We start from the raw sequence: 27,719 nt of genomic DNA on the forward strand, positions 1-27,719 counted from the left end.
AGATCAGAATATAGAACTGGATAATTAACTTTTGTTCAACCTCCATTTACCCAGAGAATAGTTCCTCTGAAGGTTTGCTGCCCAACACTCTGCTTCACTCAAATTCAGTTACACACATTCCCATCTACACTCTGAGAAATGAGGGTGGTAACAAGAACCATAAAGTGTTCTTTGACCTTTTTGGTTCCTGGTAGAGCCATGTATAAGGGTCCAGTTGGAACCTTTCAGAGAGTTCTTCCTAAAACCCAACTTAAAGGGTTATACCTAGAGCAATCTGTGATAGATTTCACTCAGAACCCCCCTGTGAGAGGTTTTAAAGGATAACTCTTCTATGGTGTAATGGCTCCACCCAGAACATTGTCTGTGGGTTCTATCCAGGATCCTTCAATCTTCTCAGGGTCCCTGTTATTGCATTCATCTGGAACTCACCCAGCGGCTTCTTCTGAGAATCCTTTGTGGTAAAACAACCCTTAGCGAAAAAATTCCTCAACAATCTTTGAAGAACTCTCTCCGTTCTTTCTTCTGCGTCCTTAAAGGAACCTTTAGTCTTACTAAGAGTCCTTGACAAACCCTGTTCTTCAGAAGCAAATGGCTCGGGGTAGAACCTCAGCCCTTTAAGAAGAACTTTTTTTCCTTTTGGTAAACTTCTTTCTAGAAGTGTAGGATCTAACCAGCACAATCATTGTCATCTTTAGTTCTGGTTACTAAGCAGCTGAAGGTTAAAAGCACTTTTCTCAGACGCTTTTTGACAGCTGCGTTCGATTTATTCAGCTTCCCCACTCAGATTTCACTGCTTATTTTGGGATTAAAGCCAGAAATCTCCTGGTCCGAAGCCCAGTTCTCCAACCTTAAGGCTATCACCGCTCACATAACATTTAGTTTCATGACTCAAACGAGAATCACATCAACACATGAGAATGGACCACTTGAAAAGCGTGCATGCAGCACATTGATCCCGAGATGGGAACATGCAGTATATAACCGTGGGACATTTATTAGGACAAAGATCTTTTTTGGCTTGCAAACGAGCTGATGCTGTGATGTTCTGCTTCCAGTCTAGTGCATTATAATTAAGTTGGCCACTCAGCAGCAGTCATCAATGAGAAAAGGGCAGAGACTTCTAGGGCTGGAGAAAGGACACAATCTCTCAACAGATTAGTTATTAACATAATGCGGTTTACTCTCTATTTTGTATCTGATTGCAAAGATTATATCCCCATATTTTATCAGGGTATCATATCATGTGAGAAAGAATTTATTAGGCTATTTATAATGTCTCTGCTGAATACATACAATTCTGAAATAGCAGAATAAACAATACTGCATGTCTTCAACTCATTTCCCTGTATAGTATATACTCATGTATCTTGGAATCATTGAGATATATAAAGACAGCTCAATAAAAACAAAGCCAAAACATCTTGACTGCCCCCGGTGGCTGGCTGCAGTATAAATAACAATCCCAGCCCCCACCATGTTAGCAGATTTAACATGGGCCAAACTAAATCATCTGAGTACACATGTCATATTAGGTAGTTCTTATCATGCTGAAGCGTGTTCTGTCTTTTTTTTTTCTGATAAGTTTGGTTTTATTCGTTATTTGATGCTCGAAAAAGGGGTTTTACATCATCATCGACAGCTGAGCTGGTGCAAGATGACAGCACTCATATCCATTTTATCTTGGCTTCATTTTTGTACATTGGAGAGAAGTAGAGACTTGTCGTCCATCTTTACTTACAGTCACTGCGCGGACAATGGATCGAAAACACCAATATCATGTTTAAATGAATAGGTCTTTTTTGGTTTTTTGGTTGAGAGCTGAGAGGAAATTGATACCACTCTGTTAAATATGAAGCTACAGCCAAGAGATACTTAGCTTAGCATAAAGACTAGAAACAGGGAGAAACAGCTAGCCTTGAATTATTGCATTATCTCATGTGTTTAAAATGTACAAAAACATTTTTCTGGGCAGGTTTATGTACCAGATTATTTTTCCAGCAGTGATTTCCTGGAGTCTTGTCACCATCTGGTTGCCAGGCAAGCAATGACTCAAGATGCTGCAGGGATGAAGTATTTCTGTAGGCCAACCCAGAAGTTTGCATCTCGCTGGTTCCCAAGACGAAACGCAATTGGATGATGATGGATGAAGTTGATGATTCTTGTACATTTCATTCCACAAGATAATCTCCATAAACAAACACTCAGTTACTCAATGATGTGTTTCATGTCGTAAAACAAAGTTTATTTTAACCACAGACCTTATATATACCAAAAACCATTGACTTTGAGACGAGGGAACCAAAGGTGCAAAAATGCTAACTCATATCTTGGTTTCGGGACGCATTCCTGCAGCACTTAACTACCTTTGGACAGAGCAAAGTGGAGCTGTTTCCCCTTGTTTTACGCTGTATGCATAAGTGACATCAAGTAAATTTTCAATCTTGACTTTAATGTTTTAAGGTCATTCTTTGGCCGTCACCATGAACCGCAGCTTTTCCTGACTTCCTGGCAATTGATTAGCAGATTTACAGGGTGATAATGTTAAGCTTGTTGGCAGGAGCTGGTGTTGAGTCACCTCCAATGACCATTAAACTCCTTCACTTCTGCTGCTTCACCCTCTCCCTCACTACAGTACATCATGATACTTTTGTACTGCCTTTTGTTGTTTGCATATCCCCCTTGCTTCTGCCTTGTTGTTCCTCGTTTTTCTCCTGTCTCTCACACATTATCACCCTTTTTTTCTCACGTGTCCTCACATATCCTCTACCTGTCTCCTTCTCCATCTCCATCCTCTCATCTGTCTTTATCCATCTGTCCCATCCTCCTCCAGATCATCTTGTTCTCCCACTCACAGTGCCAGGCTCTGTCTATATTTAGATGGGTAAAAACCCTCGTAGGATCCCTTGTCTTAATCAAAGAGCTGCACCGACCTTCACAACACTCCAAATCCCAGTTGGAAACAATAACCGTAGATGGGTACGGCTACAGCCCATCTACTCTCAATGTCTGGTTGCTGTCTGCGGTTTTCACTCAGTCTTCTCTCTGTGTCCTTGGAGGAAGTTTGAGGAGGAAGGAAAGTTGGAGATGAAAGAGAGATGGAAACGCTCACTCTCAATCTGTCCTTATTCATTCATGTATGAGCTTGTATTTGTTTGAGAAATGCGATGTGGGAAGAGAGAAGCAAGTTGTCACTTCCTTCCGAGGTATTTGGTGCCTTTCATCTGAGTATATGTATGTCATCAACACCGTCACAAACTCTTCTCTGTGGGTGTCGGTAGGTGTCAACGTTTTTTGGTATCCGTGCACATGTGATGCTAGAAAAACGCCCTTATAAGACGGCGATGTGAGTGAGTGACTCCTCTGCTTTTATGAATCATCCGTGCCGCTGTTTGCTGAACTCGTCACAGCAGACAGACAGAAATACACTCAGGCATGTCACATTTATTTGAACGCTAGCTGCAGGAAAGATTGTTATATAAAAATACACCTGTCTTGTTAGTGTTAATTACAAGGCAAGGCTGCAAGAGAGAAGTGCACCAATCCCCTGTGGATTTACTCAGCGATGGGTGTGGGTTGTGCTGCTGAGAGATCTTTGCTGACAGTAAATGATTCTTGTGAATAAACTAGGGCTCTAACTAATGAGTATTGTCATTATCCATTAATCTATTCATTAATTTTAGCCATGTTAGCAGCTTGGCTTTACAGATGACAGTGATAGTCTGTTAGTATGTTGGTTGATCCACCACTTTTGTCTGGATGGAAACTTCTCAACATGGATTGATACTACCATTGCCGTAGTGCTCTCTTGACTTAACCACTTTACCGTCAAGCCTGTCTTGTATACAACTTCCCATCTTTTAACCACTAGTTCCATTTTCAGGCAGCAATCCATCCATGGTGTCAAGATGATGAATCCTAATGACTTTGGTGGTCCAGTGACTTTTCCTGCGCCATGAACTGATGGTTAATATTTGTGGCTTTGAGTGAAGTGTCTCCAAAACTATTGGATAGATGCCCATTACATTAGGTTTGGGACATTCATGTCCTCCAAGGATGAATAATAATAACTGTGTGAGGCCTTTCATTTTTTATCTAGCACCATCATCAAGTAAAGATTACAGTCTGTCCGATACTTAGGATGGTTGATGCAGAGATGAAGGAAGGAGGGAAACACACAGACTAAATACACAGGGAGGCAATTAACTAATGAGACACTGGTGGTGTAGAAAGCAGGCAGGAAAAAGTCAAAGAGTCGACAAAGCCACATGAGGGAGAACTTTTTCAAAATGTGAAACAACTTAACTTAAAACCAAACCCCTGACAATGCATTCATCACATCCATGCAAAACTAACATTCCCTTCAGCCTCAGCTGCTTGTTTTGTCCAACAGAAGTCCCAAACACAGTTTTCAATGATAAAATCCTCACATTCTTTTTTGCTGGACGCCACAAGTAGTTGAAAATCGAATAGAATGAGGTTTAAAGTGACCCAGAAAACAGCTCGCTGTGTACAGACATCTGGAATTTATTGGTTTCTGGATGCTGAAGTCAGAGCCAGAAATGCCTTCACGCCTAACAGCTTGATGGTCTTTCAGGGTGATTGCTGTAAGACATGTCAGTTGGAAATACATTGGAGATAGGCACTTAGCAGTGCTGAGTTAGATTAACATGTCTGCTTTAACAGGGAGGTTACTCCAAATGATTTAAAAAGGAGTTCTTCAGTGCAGCTATAAGAAATACATTGACCCAGTGGCTTTTTGAAGGGGGACATTATAAGCTAAGTGTGCCTGTTGTGCTGGGCTGATAACGTCGGTGATGACTGGCTCTGAAGTGGCTGAGGCTGACCGACTGTCTGGCTGTGTTTTTTCTGCTTTTCATATCGGCGGCCATCTCTCCGGCTCTCAGTGCCTGCTCTGATTTAACTGATGGAGCCATCAGGCTGGAGAAACTCCCATCTCAAGTCCTCCCAGCAGGGACGGATGGGATGGGTCATGTCGATAGCGCATGCCTGTTTCGCGCACGTATATACACACTCAAATAGCCTACGCTTGCATCTGTACTGTGTCCATCATCATGTCTGAGGATTAACCAGATTTCTGTTGAGTTGGGGATGTCAGTAACGTCAGCAAACCTTAGTGGTAGTGATAGAAGGAGAACTGGCATGTCTGCATGTTGTTGTTTTTCCACGTGTCTGTTTCCTTCTCTCCTTCCAGATATTTTAATCATTGGCACAACCATGTCATGACACCTGCCATGAACATGAAGGAGTCTCTATGAATGTTTACGACTCTCAGTTATGTCATTTTAAGCAAAGTTGACATTGTTTTAGGTGTCTTTGTTATAACTTTGCATTTACCAAGCCAATAATAATGGACAGCAGCAGCTGCAGTTAGGTAGTTCACTTGTTGCTAAAGTAGGCTAACCGCTGTTGGCTGCTATCTGTTGTTGGCGTTAGCAAGTTAGCTCAGTTAGCCACCTAATTACTCAACCTCAGCTTGCCAGAGGCCAAACCCAGCAAGAAAACCACCTTTGTACTGTATTCCCTGTTGTCAGACTGGCCACTGTCAGTCTTGGGTGGCTGCGTTTGGTCCAGCCAGGATCTCACCAGAACAAAACAAACACACACTGAATTTTCTCAGTAATGTTGGGGGTTGACTGAACAAACACTCAGAAAACTAGGAAGCACTGATCAAATGTGGGTCAATACTATGTTACTACATTGCCTTAAAATGCTTTCTGAAGCATATTATAGTGACAATTTCAGTGTTAAACGAGAAAGTACCCAAGCGACCGCCATTGTGGCTCTCGTTTCTAGTAGGGAACCCCAGACCTGTGAAATATTGCATGAGAGTGATAATTTTGATTCCAAACTACGACCTTTCCTTAACCCTAACCAAGTGTTTTCTGTCAGTAAATCTATACTGATCTTAAACAAAAACATTGTCGCATAAAAAATGTATTTCATTCACATGCACAGGCGCACAAATGTGCACATGGCCGTCCCAGCTAAACAGAGACGACTGAATGACAACAACAACACGGGGAGTGTGACGCCATTCACTGCTCAGGAAGACTTAACTCCATTATATCTTTACATTACAAACAGTTATTAGCTGACATCTAATTAGGCTGAATGTTGCATTTAGCACCTGTAATGGCAACAGTCACAAACATTCATAAAGATTCCTTCATGTTCTTGACAGGTGTCATGACACCCCTTCAAATAAAGTGTTATCAAATCATCTCTTTCCCCCCTTCTTCGTCATCCGTTGAGCTGCTGTTTCACACACACTATAAAATATTTGCACAGTCAAAACATTTTTGCTGCCTTTTTTTATAGTTAAGTACATGCCACTGAGATGTGTGTGCAGGTGTGTCAGTCTGAAACATGGCTCATGCTTTATTTACCCTGACTTTACTGCTGTGACATTCCCCGTCCCCTTCTAGTGTCTTTCTGTCTTCCTCTTCTCTCTGTCTGCGCTTGGAGAGAAGTGGCCTGTCTGCTGCATGGCTTAATATGCAGGCTGTGATCTTCTCTGAAGCCCGAATTTAGCATAAACCCTCCTGTTAAGCCAGGCGAAGGCATTCACAAGAGGGGCGTCACAGAGGAGTGTTAGAGCACTCGGTGCAATGTGAAATGGGGTGTTTGCGTCAGAGTGGAGGATGGTTGAAAACATGCTGACTATTACGTCTTCTGAGACTCACTGAATTTGTGTGTGCGCAAGTTGTGTGTAAGGTAGATGAGTGTTTGTTTGTGTGGTTGCCATCATACTTAAAAATTTTTGTTGTTGCTCGCATTTTCCATGAACTGGTCACTATTCTCTCTAAAATTTGCAGTTTTATATTGAAAAAAAGAAATTTATATGGCGCTGAACTATGCCTGTTTATATTATAGGTGGACAACACAAAAATTAATTGACAAGAATTGAAATTATGTTGTTTTCAAGATAAAACTTCACATTTTAGAGTTGCCTTTTATTGTGACCAGAATTTGAGAGAAATAAACCTTTTGCGTGCAGAGGAGAAGTCTTAGATTTTTGACTTCAACTAATGAAAAATGGGAGCAAAAGCAAAAGTGCTGCATTTATAATTTTGTTGGGTACACATGTTCTAGTCTGTTGTTTTTGCAGTATTTATAGCTACAGTATTTTTTTTTCCTCAAATCCCAACATGTGGATTGTCTATCATCACTTTAATTCCCACTTAAAGCAAAGCTGCACTGGATACTAAACTCCAATAATAGCTGCAGCTCCTGAATTATAACCCCCAGCAGGGCCTTCAGCCCAGGTATGTTCCTCCAGGGCTCTGTGTTTAAGTGAGTACCTGGAACTATACAACAATAATAAAATAGCCACGACAGGAGGGATTTAACAGAGCCCTCAGATGACTGATTGGAACAGCTGTGCCAGCATTGTGTTTGTTTCTTATGTGAAACAGACAGTGCAAGCAGCGCACAGTTAAGATTTGGGTACAGACCGCATCCCGGGTGACTTTAAGGAGAAAATCATTGTCAAATTATTGTACTTAAAGAATAAACCGCACTGGAAATGTTCTCTAAATTGGCCTGTGCTGGGAATCAGCATTTGACTCGTTTGTAATTGGGCCTAAATAAGATGTTCAGGGAGCAGAGAGTCTTGGGAAAAAGAGCAGCGGTTCACTGACTCACACTGCAGTCCTGCAAAAAGCTCTCATTTCTTTCAGTCTTGAATGTTTATAAGCTGTTGAATTGGACAGGTTTATGATATGTGCACATTCTACTGTCATGTTTATAGCATGCATGCACACTGAGTTATACAACCATGAAAACACAAATGTGCATTCAAACACAGTCTCTCTGTTGAGTCTGCTACAGGCACAGGCCACCCAAGCCTCTCTGACATGTCTTGGTAAACCTCTGTCCCATTACCATGCATTATGCATGGACCTATCTCTTAAGTCCCATAAATGTAAAAGCTTCACTTGAAATAGAAGAAGTTGGTCCCTTGTCACAGTGACGTTTTAACTACGTAGAAACATGACAGAATTAAGAGAATACAGTTCCATTTATGATTATTGATGGGGATTTTCCAGCAGTGTAATTCAAACCAGGAACTTCACATCACTATATATCTAATCCATGCTGTGCTGTTATCCTTCTGGCTTTCATTTAAATATTTTAGTATTTCATTCTTTTATCGTGACTTTTTATTTACTTTTCATCACTTCCTGTTTGTAATGAGTTCCTACTTTTAGGGCCTGAATGATACTAGATTTTTTTTGCAGTGGTCACTCAAATGTTGTAATGCAGGCAGGATATCATCCAATTTAACACTAAACTTTGTTGTCCAAAATGACATCATCACTTTGCATTAAATTTTATTTTTATAGAAAGTAAAAAGCGGTAAATAATTAAAGTCTGACTGATCTGTTCTTACCTTTGTCTTACAGAAAGAATGGCTTTGCCTCAACTGTCAGACCCAAAGAGCCATGTCGGGCCAGCTGGGAGACGTGCCGCCTCCAGCTGTGGCTTCCCCAAAGAAGCAACCACCTGCTCCTGCTCCCTCCTCCACCCCTGCCCCTGCTGCTGTAGATAGCAAACCTGTAGTAGAAGCAGCAGACCCAACCCCACCAGCTCCCGAGGCCAAGGTAGAGCCCGAAACCATTCCCACACCTGATTCTGTTAGTGCACCTCCTCCTGATTCCACCTCTCAGGAAACACCCCAGTCAAAAGAACAAAAACAGCCATTAGCAGGTGAACCGGTGTCTGAGCCTGTAATTCATCCAGAGCAAGCGGCTCCAATTTCAGAGGGTGTAGCTGAGAAAATAGCAGAGGACCGGCCTCAACCCGAGACCGAGCCATCTGACGCTGATCAACAAACACAGAGTGCAACAGTCAGTGAAATCCCAGCGGTTCAACAACAACAGAGTAGCTCTGAGAAAGCAGCAGAGGACCCTCCTCACTCTGAGACCGAGCCCTCTAATGTCGGGCAACAAGCAGAGAGTGCACCTGTCAGTGAAATCCCAGCAGTTCAACAACAACAGAGTAGCTCTGAGAATGTGACAGAGGACCTTTCTCGCCCTGTGGAAAGTGAGACACAAAATCTATTGACTAATACAGGTTTAGACAAGACAGCGGTCCCCGCTGAGCTAGAAACACGGCCAAATCCCGAGATTACTCAGAATGAGGCTGCGGCACCCTTGACAGATAATGAGAAAGTGGAGCCCACTCCAGAAGTGACAACAGATTCGGTTGAGCCAAAGCCTGCCTTGATCACAGAGGCAGTCTCCCATGAAGCTCCCCTTCAGCTTGATCCAAAGCCAGATTCCAAAGCTACAAATGTAAAAGAGGACAAAATAACTGAGGTAGAACTTGAGAAACCCCAGATAGATGATCCCCAAGCTACTGAAGCAGGTCAGACTCCATCAGATACAGCAGACACAGCTGTTAATTTGGAACAAACAAAACTTGAGGCTGACAGTGTAGCATCTGATGTCAAGAGTGAAATTACTGTGGAGGTAAAGGCAGAACCAGAACCAGTAATAGAGAAGCCAGCAGTCAGTGAAGTTGCTCCTCCTCCTCCAACTGAGGTTGTAGAAAAAGAGGCTCCTGTTGACAACGTTGAGGTCCCTAAACCTGATGAGACCCAGCAAGAATTAAAACCAGAGCCAGCACAATCTGAAAGTTCTCAAGATGTGTCAGAGAAAAAACATCCAGAGGAGGGGAGTCAAGCTAATAAAGTTGAAAACAAAGTGGAGGAGGCTGCTCCACTCGAGTCAGCAGATAAGTCACCTCCTGTTGCTCCAGTTGACGGAGAAACCAAAGCTCTGGAGAACGCAAACCAGGAGAGCACTGTTGAAAATAAAGTTATTACTGAAGGAGAAATAGCTAAGGAGAAAACACCTGAGAGGGCTGATGTGGAAGCATCAGTTGAGATGAAAACAATAGAGGAAGCTGCTGGAGAAAAAAATGTTGAGGAGAGAGCTGTTGAGAAGGCAGGGATTGAGAATAAATTATCTAATGGCAAAGCCTTTGAAGAAGGGGAGGGTGTTCAGAATAATGCAGCTGCAGAGAGGGCTGTTGAGGTAAAAGCTGACGAAGGGAAAGCTTTTGAAGAAGAGGCAAGTGAAAAGAAAACAGTTGAGAATGCAAATGACCAGAAACCTCTTGAGGAGAAGGTTAATAAAGACGAATCAAGTCCAGCACCCTCCTCTATGGACACAGAGAATATTTGTCCTATAACAGAGAAGAAAGAATCGGAAACAGCAAGCGAGATAGCTCCAAATGTCACTGAAGAAATCCCAAAAGAAGAGATCCATATACATAAAGAGATAGAACCAGGAACAAAGAATGAGCCTCCATCTACTGAGGAAAGTCGAGTTGAGACAGCATCATTGGCAAAGACGGCAGAGGAGAAAGAAAAGACAGTGTCCGAGGCAGAGAGTCCAGCCCAGAAAGTAGAAAAGCAATTGGAGAAAGTAGAGGAGGAAGAAAAAACAACAGTTGAAGTAGTGAGTGCAGCCCAGAAAGAGGAAAAACAGTCAGAGAAGACAGAGGGTGAAGAAAAGTCAGTGGTCAAAGCAGAAAGTACAGCCCAGAAAGAGGAAAAACCTATAGATACAATGTTAAAGGCTGATGATAAGGACAAACCCATTCAAGATGAGACAAAAGCTGCTTCACAACAGACAAATAGCACTGCTGAAAATCAACATGAAATAGTAAAAGAGACATTAGCCCTGACAGGCAGTGGTGAGAAACAGCCTGAGAAAGTCGCAGAGAACGCGGTTTTAATCAAAGAGGAGGAAGAAAAACTTGACCAAAAAGAGGTTGAGTCACAACCTGTTGCTGGCAACATCCAGGAACCTATTTCAGCATCAGAGACAAACACAGTCTGTGACAAAGATAGCACTGCACAGTTTGATGTCGGAAAGAACACCATATCAAAGAAGGATGAAGTATTAGAGACAGCTTTTGAAAATGGAGGTGTGTCTGTATCAGTAGCTTCAGTCCCTGTAGCGGAACCTGAAATCCCAGTCTCTGTAGTTGGTGAGCAGGACAAAGGCCCGAAGGAGGAAAACACTAACACGGAGGAGACAAAGGCGGCAAAAGCTCAGCCTCTGGGAAAGCCCAGTGATGAAGATACAGTCGCTGAGGTGACCATAGTAGCACAAGTGGTGGTAGATTATATGATTCTCTTTGTACTTTCTGCTATATTTACACCAGTTTCCTGAAGAGTGGAATTTAATTATTTTCTGCTGTCACATGATCGTTACTTTTTACTTTTTGTTTGGCGGGGACACGCTTGGTTCGGATGTACAGAGATAGTTCCAGTATCTGTTATTAAAAAAACACTGATGATTTAATACAATCAGATATGCCTCCCATGCTTTTCAGTGCTTTTCATTTTCTCTCCCCTCTCCCTCTTACTTATTCCACATACGTATTTGTCAGATGTGTCTAGAGAGAGGGGGAGAGACGAGCAGACAGGCGGGAGAGAAGGCCCTTTAAATTCATGAGGTTATTTTAAAGATCAGCTCAATGTGTGATTAAAAAACAGCAGAGGAGCAGAATCGCTTGTTGATCACCACAGAAAAATGCGTTTCTGGTGTTTGCAGCCAGGCTGCTGCTTGCTCAGGGACTGGTGTGACGCAGCGCTTTGCAGCACCTCTGCTCCCAGTGTGTCCCTGCTATAACAAGCTAAAAAAATTCCAGTTTAAATATTCTCATTTTCATTGCAATATCTGAGGAAAAACTTATTTGTGTCTCATTTTAATCCAACAGGTAAAAGCAGTGGAGACCTTGAAAGAACCTGGAGAGAAAGAAATGGCTGCCAAGGAGGGCAGTCCCACCAGCCCATCAGACCTAGCAAAGCTGGAAAGCACAGTTCTTCCCATTCTTGAGGCCCAGGCAAGCACACAACCAAAGGTCGAGGAGAAACTAACAGACACTCCGAAGACCAGACGTAAATTAGAGGTGCTTCCCCTCTCACCTGACTCACCTAGCTCAGAAGATGACAGAGAACTTTCTGAGAAGAATGCCAAAGGTACCACAAAGAAAAAGCTCCTTGTGCCCATGGATGTCAGAGCGGATTCCCTGGATGATAGCAGTGAAAGCTTTGGAAAAGAAAGCCCGATGTCAGGGGATGATGAGGAATTTATCCGAAAACAGATAATGGAAATGAGTGAGAATGAGGATGCCTCCCCGTCTGATGAAGAAAATCTGATCCGGCGAAAGATTAGAGAGGATGAGAAGAAACAAATGGAACAGAAGAAAACAGAGACAGTAGAGAAGAGTTCATCGGGAAAAGCCAGGCGACTTACCAAGAAAAGCACTATAAGTCCAGATGATGAAGATAAGCAACTCCAGGGCTCATTGGACAAACCTGATATTGACAAGGAAGAGGGACCAGAACTAAAAGAAGAAAAGGGCGAGACTGGTCCTGCAGTTCGCAAATTCCAAACTATGGAGCTAAATGCCAGCAGTCCTATGCGTATCCCTAATGACGATGGAGAGCCTGAAATGGAAAGCCTTACAGACTCTCCAGACGATCGGTCTAGAGGTGAGGGGTCATCCAGTCTACATGCATCCAGCTTCACTCCTGGGACATCACCAACATCCCTCTCATCACTTGATGAAGACAGTGACAGTAGCAGTCCCGGCAATATCCGTTCTGGTGAGGGTAAACAACATAGGAAAGCCAAACACAGGCAACCTGGTCAAACGCTGCCAACTATTGAAGACTCTTCTGAGGAAGAGGAATTACGGGAGGAAGAGGAGCTCCTTAGGGAGCAAGAAAAACAGAAGGGCTCAGGGAAAAAGTCCAAGAAAGACAAAGAGGAAATTCGAGCCCAGCGGAGGCGAGAGCGTCCAAAGACACCCCCAAGCAACCTGTCCCCCATTGAAGATGCCTCGCCAACTGAGGAACTGAGGCAAGAGGCTGAAATGGAGGAGATTAGACGATCATCCTGCTCTGATTTCTCCCCCAGTATTGAATCAGATCCTGAAGGGTTTGAAATCCATGCTTCAAAGATTGCAGCAGTTCAGAAAACCTATCAGTTGCCTACATCAGTATCTCTGCACTCACCAACAGATGATCAAAATACTGATAAAAAACAGAGGAAAATTCTCAAATCTGCTGATGAGGCTTATGAGGAAATAATGCTGAGGGCTACATCTCCAACAGTTGACAAAGGCGAGATTCAACCAGGAAAAGAGTCCCTTTATGGAGGCATGCTCATTGAAGACTATGCCTATGCATCTCTCATTGACAATTCAACAGCTGATCTGGGGGAGCCAGAGAAGATTGTTGTTCCTACTCAGCCCAAAAAGTTAAGATCACCAGATGAAGTTTATGAAGACATGATAAAGAAGAGGAAAGAATTCATGCAGCTAGAGCAGGAATATCAGAAAATGCAGCCAAAGAAGGAAATCACAACCCCAGAAATTGTGTTGCAGCCTGCTGAAAATACCTTATCCAAAAGTAGTCCAGTGACATTAGGCAAAGATGGAAAGCCATTGTTGGATGCTGAGGCTGCCTATGAAGAGCTAATGAAAAGAGTGCTGACTCCTGGAACGAGTCCAACTCAGCCGGAGCCAGAAGTGGAAGCCACCGCATCTAGAAGGGCACTACACCCCATCCCAGACTTAAAGGTGACACAGTGCTCCTCAGGAGAGCTGTCTTCTGATGATGAGACTATGAGCAAAAAAGAAGAGGAGATAAAGACAGTATCAGACACAAAAGCTATGGAAACTGAGCATGTGACAGAGTCTGCTCCATCATCCACATCAGATCAGCAACCTCACACCACACTCGCAGGATCCCAGGCTGATGCTGTGGACTTATCTGGTGCACTCCCAATGACATCAGCCCATGTGATTGCCAGTGTATCACCCTTACCCACAGTCCCCCAGTACACACCCAGTATTCCTAGTGTAGTGTCAACTGCCCCGCCTGTGCCCCCCAAGCCAAGCGTCCCGCGTAGGGCTAATTCTCAGGAAAAATCAGAAGTACCTGTTGCACCACCACTGCCTCCTCCCACCCCACCAAAACCTACTGTTTTTCCCAGGAAACCACCAGTTCCTCTTCCACCTCAGGCTTCAGCAACTCCAATCAGGCCAGAGACAGCGGCTATGACTGTAGCCCAAGGACCACCTGCAAGACAAACAGTTACACCAATGTACAAACCTCATGTTCCCCCTCCTGTTCCCCCAAAGCCATCCATTCCTGCTGGGATTGGGGATAGCAGACCAGGACATGGTGTCAAACCACCAATTGCACCAAAGCCTGGCTCACAGCCTCCTTCACCTGCCCATGCCCCACATCCACCAAGACCCACTGCACTTCCCACGGGCCCCACTGAGATAGCCCTGAATCTGAGCCCGTCTGCTGAGAGCAAGCCGTTTCAACCTTCACCAAAGTCTCCTTCTTCTCCAAGATATGCCAGCAATCTTCGTGACACATATGTGGTCATCACACTGCCATCTCAGCCCAGCTCTCCAGTAGACAGTGTTTCAACTCAAGCTCCCTCTAGCCCTGGCCCAGCATCTCCTTCACGCCAACCTCAGCCCCAAAGTTATCACCAACCAGAGCCTCAACCTCAGTCATATCCACAGCAGTATCCACAACAAACCCCTCCTCAAACAAACAGGGTGCCTCTGGCATACACTCGTGTCACAGAATCCATTGAAAGTCAAGAGATTTGTGGCCCAGAAAAACATGTATCTAGTTCTTGTCATATAATTGAGGCTATATCTGCCTCAGCACAGCCACCTGTGGTCATGCCCAATCTCATCTCTCAAGTGGTCACTACAGAAGTCCAAAGGACCACAGTCTCTGTTGTGCATGAAAGGACACCACCACCAGTGCCAGCTCCAAGGGCAAATGGTGTCCCAGTCTCAATGGAGAAACCTAAACCCCAATTGCCAGCACAGAATGGACAAGCCTTCCAACCATCTGAGGTGGTAGATCTTCGGACTATGAAGGTGGACCCAGAATCAGACATGAATGGAGTGGATTTGTCTGCCGGCCCAGACTCAAGACGTCAGTCCTTTGCAACTGATGTCAGTCGTCAGAGCAGTGCAGTACAGTCACCTGTGGTCAACCTCAGTGCTGAATCATCCACTGTATCTATCGTGACTGATAGCATCACCATTGTGACCTGTGCTGCCACAATCCAGCAATGTGACAGTTTAGACACCACTCAAGCATCTTCAGTGCCCCTTCAGCTAACTAAAAACAAAGCATTTGAGCCTGTCTCTCAAATTATATATCGGCCAATTGATTCTCAGCCCTCCACTCATGCTGGTGTAGAGAACCCTATTAACCTCTCAGTTGGATCAAGCACAGGTGGAGGAACTTTCCCAACCACTCCTGTCACTATTGCACCCACTTCTATTGCAAGTTGTGTTGCTAATGGATTAGGCACAGCCACAGTGGCAGGAGCTGTTGACCTTAGCACTACAAAACCATTCAACACAGTGGTATCAGTGGATGCTGCTTCTGCAGAAGTGGCCACATCTGTAATCACAGATGATGATGGCAAACCAGTGGATCTGACTGCAGGAAAAAGAGCCGTATGCTGTGATGTTGTGTACAAGCTCCCATTTGCCGGAAGCTGCACTACTCAGCAACCTACCACACCTCTACCTGAAGACCGTTTTGGATATCGTGATGACCATTACCAGTATGACCGATCACCTTATGGCATGAGAGGGTTTGGTGGAATTAAACCATCGATGTCAGACACAAACCTAGCAGAAGCTGGTCTGTTCTTTTACAAGAGTAAGAACAGCTATAATTTCAGTGGCACCACAGAGGGTGCAGTAGATCTTACTTCTGCAAAGATTTCTGATGCAGGTCAGTGCAGTGACATTGCAGACCTGTCACTTAAATGTCACTTTGAACTGCCTCCACTCATTCATGGCTAATGTGGCATTTTTGTTTGTTTTTGCTTTTCTTTTTGTTTTGCATGGACAATTCATTTTTTGTTCTTTCATCGTAATATTTTTGCATGCTGTTACTGTACATCTTGTTTATGCTTGTTGCACTTCTCGACATTGGATTTTTTTCCCTTTTACACCTTTTTTCATAATTTGGATAAGGCATGGCATGCTTCCACATTGAATAACTCTGCATTATTTGGACTCAACTGATATTTTTGACTCTTGACAGGTGAAGCTGTTGACTACTCCAAGAAAGGGACTTACGCAGGAATGACAATTCCACCCTATTCCCAGGCAAGAGCCACAAGTGCTGTTGGTACACTCTTTGGTACAAGCAGCGTCTTGAGGTCATCAAATGGGGTGGTCTATTCCTCTGTTGCAGCACCAGTACCATCTACATATGCCATTACCACCCAGCCTGGGTCCATCTTTAGTACATCATACAACACCCTGTCAGGTATGCATACCAGCGACACCATGCCTTCCCTGTCCAACCTCCAGAACTTGCCTCACAGTCTCACAAGGTCTCACAGTTTCCTGTCAACCATCTCCACTCCTGCAACAGAAGAGCAAGGCGATGCCCCACTCAATCTGGAGATCTCTAGAGGGGACATTACTGCTACCCATACTGGCACCACAGCAACAGCCTCTTTGTCCCTTGACACCTACACTGATGCATCCCTGGAGGCCATAGCTGCTTCACTTGAAGCTCTGTCTTCACCCATGGTTCCTGGGGATGGCCAGTATCAGGCAGAGCGTGAGAGGCTAGAGATGGAGAAACTCAAGCAGCAGCGCCTGGCTGAGGAATTAGAGTGGGAGCGCCAGGAGATTCAGCGGTTCCGGGAGCAAGAACAGCTCCTAGTACAGAAGGAACTGGAGGAGCTTCAGGCCATGAAGCAGCAAATCCTGACCCAACAGGAGGAGGAAAGACAGGCTCACCTTATGATGCAGAAAGAAACCTATGCCCAGCAACAGCAGCAGCTTGAGCAGATTCAGAGGCTCCAAGAGCAATTGCGCCTTCAACTAGAAGAACAAAAGCTTCGCCAGATGTACCCAGGTGGGGATATACCAGGGCATGGCTTGCAGGAGGCAATTGTCTTAGGACCTGATGGCACAGTCCTGTCCAGAAAAATCACGGATAGTGGGTGCCAGACAGATGAAGAGGATGAGGCAGTCAGCAAAGCTTATACAGCAGGGAGAAAAAAGAGAAGTGCTAAAAAGAGTGTTGACAGCTGTGTGCAGACTGATGATGAGGATCAAGAAGAATGGGAAGCTCAGACCAGAAGCCGACAAAGCCGCCCACGCACTGCCAGGGGTGATAGAGGTGGGCAGTCAGAGATGTCTCTTCAAGCCCACACTGAGATTTCTATACAAACAGATACAGACGGGAACATTAGAATGGACACAAGAATGGAGCTGTCTGACTCTGAAAGGACCTCACCAAAGAAACGACCTACCCCCTTAGGGATAGGCCAGTCTTCTGACCTCAAAGTTGATTCCTCTACACTTCAAGCCCCTCCTAAATCCCCCAAAGTGCTCTATTCCCCCATATCTCCCTGTATATCCCCTAGCAAATCCCTTGAGTTTGTGTCCTATGACAAATCACTGGGTGATACAAGTCCTCAAAAGTTAAGAGGAGGTGAGGATCCATCAAAAGACTCTCCACCAAGTCCAAGGGGTCCAAAAGCCATGCAGAGATCCATGTCTGACCCCAAGCCTATGAGTCCAACAGGAGAAGAAAGAGCAACATCTGGCACCCAGTATGGTGATAGCTATACGGTGAGTAGACATAAAAAAATCACATTAATTGACATTAATACAAAAAATAACATAGTCAGGGGCTAAGAAAACACAAGACTGGGTTAACTTTAACTGTAATAAGGAGGATATTTGTGTTCAAATTGGTCTTTTGGTCAATGATTTAGATTTAGATGTGTCTAGAGATATACTGCCAAGTTGAACCCATTTCTTGATAAAATACTGCTAATAGCTGCAATGATGGCAGTTTTTCTTAGATTTGGTGTATTAAGGCATTCACTTTTTACAAGATTCTTGTCATATAAATTAATTTGATACACTTAGTGGCTACAGAATATGACCCACTCATACATTTTTAATATTTGTCCAGTCCAAACAAGGAACAACTGAAACTCAGCTTATAGTATACATTTTGCATGTTATTCTTGTGAATAAATGCAGCCAAAGAATTACTGCTCCATGTGAAGCTAAACATATGTTATGTGTCTTGTAACACCAATAACAAGCATCCTTTCTCATGTCATACTCATGTAGCACAATTGACATGATGGCTCAGTGGTTAGCATTCCTGCCCCACAGCAAGAGCTTGCATGTTGTCTTCATGTTTGCATGAGGAATCTTGCACACCATACTGTACCACTTACTGACATGCACGTTAGGTACTAGGAATACTGCTGCCATTGACTGCTTAATGCTCCTAAACAGGTGAATGGGTCAAATTCAGAGGAAGAATTAAAAATTTATGTTGTACAATGCTACTGTTTTCATCCTGTGCACTGGTGTGACCTTAGCCGAAGGGATGTACCGAACCTTTCATGCTGACTATAGAGACATTACATACTCAATGCAGATTGAGTGTTCCTACAAAGGTGTACTATATGTAAAGCTTAAATTTAAAGTAATATTCCTTTCATTCTACTGTACTGTTATGAAAACATTAAAAGAAGTCTAATAGGCAAAGCTCTTATTTAATTTTGATTTGTGGACTCATGAAGGACAACATATAACTACAGAGAGAGAATAAAAGGAAACAACTGAATACACGTACCCACTTAGGAATCCTATGTTGCTCCTGGCCCTCATGGGGTATGGAAGTCAGTTTTCTGCCTGGGCGATTCACTCTTGAGAATCTCATACATACATAACAGGATGGGAAATAAGCTGAGCTTGCATGAAAATATTGAGCTTTCAGAGATCCAGAAAGGCTCTATGTGAATAAGTTACTGTCTTTGAAACTACACTGAAGAGTGTACAGTTTAGTGAGTGATGGGTAATATTTATGGGCAGGAATACATGCACATACATGCACAAAAGGTGATCAATAAACTGTGTTTTCCAATATTGTTTCATCTACTCAAATTCAAATTCCCCCTTTTTTAATATGACAACATATCTGAAAAATGTAGCAATAATCTCAAGTTAATATGTGACTAATATGGTTCAGAGAAAGTCATAACCAGTGTGCTCATTTTTGGGGACAAAGAAAAGTATTTGAATTCCTACAGTCCTAATCAGTTTTTGTTTATCTTTCATACAGGGGAAAGGCTCAGGTGGCACACCCACAGGCACTCAGAAAAAGGTTAAGAGGACTCTCCCCAATCCACCATCAGAGGATGAGTCAACAACCAGTGGCCAAACAGCATACAGCACTGGTTCTGCTCGCCGGAGAATGTGCCGCAATTCCAACATGGCACGTGCCAAGATCCTGCAAGACATTGATCGTGAGCTAGATCTGGTGGAGCGTGAGTCTTCCAAGCTCCGCAAAAGACAAGCAGAGCTAGATGAGGAGGAGAAAGAGATTGATGCCAAGCTTAGGTACTTGGAGATGGGCATTAATCGAAGAAAAGATGTGCTACTGAAGGAGAGAGAGAAGAGGGAAAGGGCCTACTTACAGAGTGTTGCAGAGGACAGAGACTACATGTCAGACAGTGAGGTTAGTAACATCCGAGAGACTAGAGGTGGGCGTGGAGGTGGTGAAGATGAAGAGATTGAAGGTCATGGTCTTGAACGTCCCAGGACGGCTCCCCAGTCAGAATTGGATGACTTTGTCCCACCTCAAACCAAGCATGAGTATGGCAAATACTCACAGTACCAATACCCTCAAAGCCAATACCAGCAGTCTCTCTACCAGACTCCCCAGTCCTACCAATCTCATTCAATTTACTCTTCTGTCCCCTCGCTGACTAGCTCCCAGCAACAGAGTTACCACCAGATGCTCCTGTTGCAGCAAAAAGCTGCCAGACAAGCAGCCCTCCTCTCAGAGCTGGATGCAACTAAATATGATGTCATTAGCCGCCAGCCTGATCCCACATCATCAGCTTACCTGGGAGTCAAGTATGACAAATATGGCAACCACCTTGATCTCAGAGCCTTGGAGGTTGGAAGTCTTGCACGTAGCCCAATGTCAGCTGTCTCCGATTCCTACTACACAGATGTAGATCACCATACTCCCCGGAGTTACATGCTGCTGGAAGATGCTGCAGAACTGGCAAAGGGCTCTACGGGTCTGTCTTCATCTTATAGTCTGGCTGAGAGGGAGCTGGCAAAGGCAGAGAAGCTGCTGCGCCGGAGTGCTGCAGATCTGGGGTCTACTGACTATCTGGGCTCCACCTCTAGACTCCATACATTTGGAAAGACCCCCGATGAGGAGGATACAATGGAGGAACCTTATGAACTGAAACTCCTAAAGCAGCAGCTCAAACAAGAGTTTAGGAGAAGTACTGGTGGGACAGAAAACTTAGACCCACTGACAGGCCTCTCTCAGCACTACTACACCCCAAGCACTAGCATCTCTAGCTACTCCCAAAGACACTATCCAAAGTCAGATAAATACAGCATCAGTCGACTTACTCTAGAGAAGCAGGCAGCTAAACAACTCCCGGCATCCATGTTGTACCAAAAACACAAGACTCCATTGATAGACCCTAAGATCTCCTCCAAGTATTCCTCTATGACAGACAACAGAGGTTTGGACACAGATTATACCAGCTATCTTGGGTCTACCAGCGCATCCCCAAGATCCAGTCGGCTCTCGCAGGATGAGATTACCTTCGGCCTCCGTAAGAATATCGCAGAGCAGCAAAAATACCTGGGGTCCACCTTGGGTGCCAATTTGGCTGGGTCTCTAAACCTGGGCCAGAGCTTAGGTTTGGACTCTGCCTATCCCAGTGGTAGTCGCTCAAGACCCTCATCAAGGCCCACATCTTGCTATGGCCTGGACTTGTCTATCAAACGAGACCCTTCCAGCTCTTCACTGAGGCTTAAAGGAGACGGTGAAGCATCTGGAGATGGAACAAGCTATCAAACCCCCTCTGGTCGCACCAAACCCACAAGCCTTCCCATTGTGCAAAGTGGGCGTGGCCGAATACCCATTGTGGCCCAGAACTCGGAGGAAGAGAGTCCGTTGAGCCCGGTCGGGCAGCCCATGGGCATGGCTCGTGCATCAGCGGGACCTCTGCCTCCTATCTCAGCTGATTCAAGGGACCAGTTTGGTTCCTGCCTGTCCTTGCAGGACTCCCAGCAGCAGCAACATATCAGGGAAGAGCCAACCAGGGGTAGGGGTTATGTGCTGCTGGATGACCTTCAGGGCACCATGTCAGATAGTGAAGGTAAAAAACAGACTTGTCACCTTGTCACTCTTTTACTACTTGATGTTTCAACCTTGAGAGTGTCTGGTTATGGTTTGTCTTGCTCGCATTTAGTACTGTTGTGTAAAACTCTTAGCTTTTGTGTATTTAATTGAAGTCTGCATGTGTCTGTTTTTTTATGTTTTTATGTTTAATTTTAACTGTGGTGAATGTATCTTCTTTTTTTTCTGGTGTCAGAACATTTGGTCGATTAGTTAATATCTGGTGTGCATGCATGCCTTTGTACATTTTGCCCGATATCTTGAATGTGTGCTTGAATGTGTCTTTATGCATGCACTGTTTCTGTCTGCATTTTCCCGTATTAGTTCACTGCATGACACCCTACAGTCTAACTTTCTGTTACAGCTACGTTGTGTGGGAGGTTTCCTTCCTCAAATAGCAATTTCTCACTTGTGGCAGTCTGTATTTTATTTGGAGCATGCTGTCATTTTTGTAGCTGTTTCAACTCTCAAAGACTTTCATAGTCTTCAAATCCTGCTTTTTAATCATACAAGGCTTGAGCCACAATAGCAGAGAAATCCCTCAAGATTTAGGTCAGATTTAGAAAACTTGTTTTCTCCCACAAATAATACACTGAAAAAGTGCCTCCCCCACTTGCAAAATTTACATAATTGGTACCGAACTCTGTCAGTTGAACCAGTTCTTTTGCAGTTACTCCTCAAAATGACAGTGTATTATAATAACATAGCCAATAGTACATGGATTATATTTTTGGATTCTTCAATAGTTGTGATGTATAATGTGGATAGTGGATAATGTTGGTGTATTGCATAATAATTTTTAAGTGTATACATATATTTGTGGGTTAAATTAGTACACCAAACTATAGGAAACATCAAAATGCTACCAAATTATAATGACATTCTTAGAAAAAATAGTTTTAAGCAGGACGCTGTTGTCACAATAGGGGGGTCTTGATTGTATTCTCTGAAATGCATGATCTTTGGTTGTGACTCTTGAATGTGTGTAATAAATATAACACTTTAACTTGCATGTCTTGTCATGAGTACTTGCTTGTATGTATTGTGATGAATCAGTGTCTTTATGTTGCATTTGATGCATTTATGCTGACTAATCTTTCTATAAAGTTTCTTTATATTGCATTTCCTTAAAGTATTACAACCTCCACTTTAATCAAAATTAACACGCTCTAGTAGCGTGGGCCAATATTTTATGTATTTTGGATTATAAAACAGGAAAGAATCTAGTAAAAAAATCAATAATGCATGAATATTACTGAAAGTCTTATTATTGTAATTAACTGCTCAGAAAACATTCATTTTTCTCTACACTTTCTGTAACTCAAAGCATACTATATTCTGATCTGTCACCACTAAGAGAACCCTATATTGTACAATATGCTGAAAAGTGTATTACACCAACGGGAAAGATAATTGATTTTTAAAGCAATAACATAAATAAGTCTTACTTTACTGGAATGCCCCATTTTATAACCTTTGGATATGTTTTGCTTGGTAAAAGCCATAAACAGTCAATTCACTTTGTTAGTAATATATTGTCACTGCCTACTCTTCCAGTCGCGACTGCATCACAGTAATGCATGTGTTCTGTGGAGTGCTCAATTAAAGCAGCAATGACCTGGACAGTTTCCAAGCTGAAGACAGTGTTTTCATGAAAAGGGATGCAAAATGTGACAAAATGTAAACCCATTTGCCTTGATTCCAGCCCTAAGTGATTCCCTGATGGCTTTGAACAGAGACGATGCAACCAATGGTAGAGTATTAGTTCAGTTCTCTAGTAGTCATCCATTAGTTGACACATTAACCTGCACCACAAACTAAACGCACGTCAACCTAAAATGATGACAAAATGTTGGGGAGGTCACGGACACAAACAAATACCACTTTAATATGCAACGGACCCTTCACTAAGCCCCGCTCTCCTTAGTTACTGTCACTACACCTGTCAAGCTTTCCATCCTTGTACTGTGCATTTGCAATTTACCGTGATAATGACAGCAGATTTAACGTCAAAACTGGCGGTAATTTGGGTCTATTAGGTCCAAGTCTTAATTTCCACAGACAATGAAAGCAGCTTCTCATGAAGCAAAATGATGAACACAAATTTGGCTGGAGCTAACATTTGCAGCTTACGTTAGAGCAGGTAAAAATAACATTTTAATACATTCCTCACATTTGCTTTTGTGTTTTACGTTTTAGAAAGGCCAGAAAAAAGATGCCACCGTCCAAACTCATGAGACTCAGCTTCCACGTGTAGAGAAATGCAAATCTTGACAGGCCTGCGGTGCCCAGTCATGGTTGCTAATCCATGATTGGACAGTTGCTGTTCAGAGGAGGGGCTTAGCGAAGACTCAATTCTTCAAATTTCAATGATTTTGCATTGCAGTTAGAGATTAATGAGAAATAAGTACATACCCAACATTTACATTCACAGAAAACTACCACATTACAGGTTTAGATAATGCTACTTACTGTACTAATACTGTTAATTCTTTTATTCACTTTGTGCTTTATTTTATAATACCTGTGAAATGTTGTTTGACATCCTTCCCCTTTTTCACATTAAGGTGAAATAATGAATCAACCCAATTTTTCCCACCCTTGCTTTTTACCCCAGTCACTAATTTGCATAGACTTTTCATGAAGAGAAATGTACTTAACGGCATGTAATCACCTTTGTATGAGCTGAACAAACCCATCATGCATAGCAGGATGAACAATTGCAGGTTCTCATGTTTGGTTCTCAAATAGTGCTTGTTTTTATCCCCGAAGCCTACCACCTTAGACGAGAGGAGACAGACTGGTTTGACAAACCTAGAGACGGACGGTCCGAGAACGGACAGGAGAAGAGACAGGTGAAACAGGAAACACCCACACATGTACTGTACACGCAGGCACATAAATGCTGTTTATATATAGAATCCATTCTTAACTGTTTCCCGTTTACTTTGTACATTCATGACATCTCACCATTGTGTATGGGCCACAGGGAAAAGGCCCATACTACCCCTTCCCTCACCTCAGGGTCAAACTGCAGAGGGATCCCAAAGACCGCAGTGTCTCAGGTAAAGTACCACATTATTACATTTCATTCCATAACAGCAGCAGCATGCTAAGAGGAGGAATAATATGCATCCAAAGAGGCATGTTTTACAAGCCAGTGTGTTATCGACTGTGATGCATGCAGTAGATTTTATTGACCCCATTGCTTACTCACTGCATCAAATATGCACTGCCTACAGCACAGACATTGTTTTCCTTCTATTGAATGATCATAAAATACATTCAAAATTATTTAAAAAGGACAGAGACAGTAAAATGTGTATTTTAATTTTGATCATAACGTCTCATTAGTTTTACAGAGCATGACTAGTACGCTTCATGCATTTTATTTACTTGATATTCGTGCCAGATCTCAAGAAAACTGGCGAGTCACTTCCCCTGCCATTACGTTCCATCACACCATTCCTCCAGGCTCAAAGCAGGCAGACATTTCATTTCCTGGCTTCCCTTTTGATTTGGCTCTTCTCCACGCTCATCAGTCATTGCCATGCTCAAAATGGCGTATCCCTCACACTCAGGATTATCTTACGCAATTAACAAACAGCCCACAAAGGAAGCATTTTGTTTATGAGGACCTGGTGCTGAACTGAGTCATTTGCCTCAGTCATTTTCTTCTCACTTCCAGAACCGTGTTGAAGTGTTTGATGCTGTAAAACGAGGGAAGTTGTGGGTCTGTGTAGGTGCAGGACTTTCTTTGTGTGACCTGTTTGCAGATTGGCAGATAATTGATTGATTAGATGCCAACTATTAAATTAATCACTAACTATTTTGATAATAAATTAATTATTTTGAATCATCATTAAGAAAAAAATTTCCAGATTCTCTCATTTCAGTTTCTCAGATGTGAATATTTCCTGGTTTCTTAAGTACTCTGTGACAGTAAACTGAAAATCTTTTGATTGTTGATAAAACAAGACATTTGGGATCCTCATCTCAGGCTTTGGGAAACACTGATCAACATTTTTCACCATTTTCTGACATTTTATGGCCCAAACAACAAATAGAGAAAATGATTGACAGGTCAATTGATAATGAAAATAATTGTTACTGCAGCCTGAATTGAAGAGTTGACATGTGTGTTGTCTACTGTTTCTAAACAGCAGAGAGCAGAACCAAAGACACATCTATAAATAAAATGTTTAAAACTTTATTTTTTTATTACTTACAGTTCATAGTTATAGGTCTAAAATCTACATTGGTTGTATGTCAACCATTAATATTTACAGTATAGTGAGTTCAATAATAAGTGTGTCTACAACTGAATATATCTAAATATGTGATTTATGTATCTCACTAGAGTCAAAGCTTTGATGACAGTACTGTTACTCTGCTAAGTTAGCTTTAGCAGGAATTTAGCATTAGTGAAATTCCTATGGTGATTGCACTTAGCGTCTACATGATTTATTATGGGAATAATGAACAAAATGACCAAGATTCTGGTTCATCAAAGTGAAAATATTTTTCAATTACAGCTTACAGACAGGGGAAAATCACAAACTGAGTTTGTCATTGTAGCTTAAGCTAAGGCTGGGGAGACATCTCCCATAATAATTTTCATAAGTTAAAATTGATGCCAAAAAGTCAAATTCCTGTGGGAAACTACTGATTAATACTGACACTCATCTGCCTTTGTTTTCCATCATAAGCAGGAAATGGTCTGGGAATACGTGTAGTTGGAGGGAAAGAGGTCCCTGGCAGTAATGGAGACATCGGAGCCTACGTTGCCAAAGTTCTCCCTGGTGGAGCTGCAGAACAAACAGGAAAGATTCTTGAAGGTAAGTTCTTTCACCAAATTAAACTTCCCCTCATGCATTTATAAGACAATGGTGTAATTTTTAAATTTTACATTTTTTAATGGGGAATATGCTTATTTACTGTCTGCACAGTATATATGAAGCCCTTAATTTGCATTTGGTTTTATCACCTCCTAAAAAGAGATTTGCAGGTGCTGCTGCTTTCTGCAGCAGCCAGAGCAGAGCGGAGCAGGCTGAATATTCATAAAACATTAGGATGACCACACCTAGCCTGGTGTTGGTGGCCTTTAAAACTGGTTTACCCCTGTGAAATGTCACAGATATGCCAAGGAAGCGCACATTAATCTACCAAACGGCAACAACACCAACGTCACTTCAATACTAAGGAGAACACACTCTGCAAGTCTGAATTTAGATTTGATTCTACAAATAACATTCTCAATATCTCCAGTTCAACTACAGTGTGAATAAAGTCTGCAGTATTGCCAGCTTTTTACTTGTGCTAAGATTAGCAGAACAGTTTTGCAACCACAAATCATCACACCTAACTAGTCTGTCACCCTTGTATTGTCACCTTTGTAAACACAGAGCAGTGCACATTGCACACACACACACACACACACACACACACACACACACACACACACACATACATATATATATGTTCATATATTTACGTGCCTAGCTCTGTTTCTCAGTGATGGCTGGTTCAACTCCAAGACAAAGACAAAGACAAAATTAGTTTAGTCATATTAGAACAGCATTTTTCCTGTATTTTTTCCTGTATATTTTTCCTGTGCTGTTCCAGTCTTGTGATAAATAGTGAAATTGACTCCCATCATGCAGGAATTCCATGTCTCCCCAAAAATGTCATCCTCTATTTTTGGCCATTTTGCAGTAGAGCAGCCCTTGGCACAATGGAACTGACTATCCCTGAAAAAAAAAAATTAAGCTGGGACAAAGATCTACATCAGATTTATTCTACAACAAGAAAATTAATTCTGTAGGTCTAATTAGCATTTGAGGAATTGATTTAGAATAGTGGTGGCCCCTTCAACACAAGGACCGCCGCAATACCAGAATAAAGAGACATAAGAAAACTGCAGATGTGATATTTTCTACCTTACAGAATACAGAAGTGAGTGTTTTATATCAGTAAAACAGTAGGTTGAAACTGCAACAGTCACCATTGTGCACTAACCCATATATGACCTGTGACTTCACCCTTACACACCTCTCGCTGACACCACCTCAGGATAAATTGCTATGCGGTATATTAACAGGAACACATTTCATGAGCTGCTATTGATTTCACATGGGGGAGTCTGGGAACAGTTAACCCTCTCACCCTCCAAGTCCATCCGTCTACTCGCCGTCCCCTTTAATCTCTGTGTTGAGCCACATCGAGGGTGTCGGACAATTGGTAAAGCCGTGGCCCGAGCCTTTTTGAAGCTGCCACGCTGGTGATCTATGGATGGTGAGATAGTGGGGGGGAGAGAAATACCGCCCGCTCTGGACCTGTGTAGTGTGCTATCCATCTGTCTGTGCTCTCTGAATGTGTGTGTTTGAGCGTGGGCAATTCTTTCCGTACTTTCTGT

The 27,719-nt window shown here is 42.9% G+C and overlaps 1 protein-coding gene across 6 annotated transcripts in view; it reads left to right on the forward strand.

The window, feature by feature from the left end:
- pcloa (piccolo presynaptic cytomatrix protein a) overlaps positions 1–27,719 on the forward strand; it is an 81,493-nt gene that overhangs the window by 27,656 nt on the left and 26,118 nt on the right. For 2 of the 6 annotated variants that reach the window (XM_084711400.1, XM_084711404.1), the window contains exons 4-11: positions 8,427–11,129; positions 11,758–15,832; positions 16,148–17,697; positions 19,214–21,284; positions 23,010–23,057; positions 24,077–24,159; positions 24,294–24,369; positions 26,017–26,142. In XM_084711400.1, coding sequence (XP_084567526.1) covers positions 8,427–11,129; positions 11,758–15,832; positions 16,148–17,697; positions 19,214–21,284; positions 23,010–23,057; positions 24,077–24,159; positions 24,294–24,369; positions 26,017–26,142 — 10,732 coding nt within the window. Of the gene's footprint in view, positions 1–8,426; positions 11,130–11,757; positions 15,833–16,147; positions 17,698–19,213; positions 21,285–23,009; positions 23,058–24,076; positions 24,160–24,293; positions 24,370–26,013; positions 26,143–27,719 lie in introns of all 6 variants that reach the window. The other 4 variants (XM_084711401.1, XM_084711402.1, XM_084711405.1 and 1 more) reach the window with 3 other exon arrangements.

The sequence above is a fragment of the Lutjanus erythropterus genome, chromosome 22 (assembly GCF_056507025.1).
Source record: "Lutjanus erythropterus isolate fLutEry1 chromosome 22, fLutEry1.hap2, whole genome shotgun sequence".
In the NCBI taxonomy this organism is placed as follows: Eukaryota; Metazoa; Chordata; class Actinopteri; order Lutjaniformes; family Lutjanidae; genus Lutjanus; species Lutjanus erythropterus.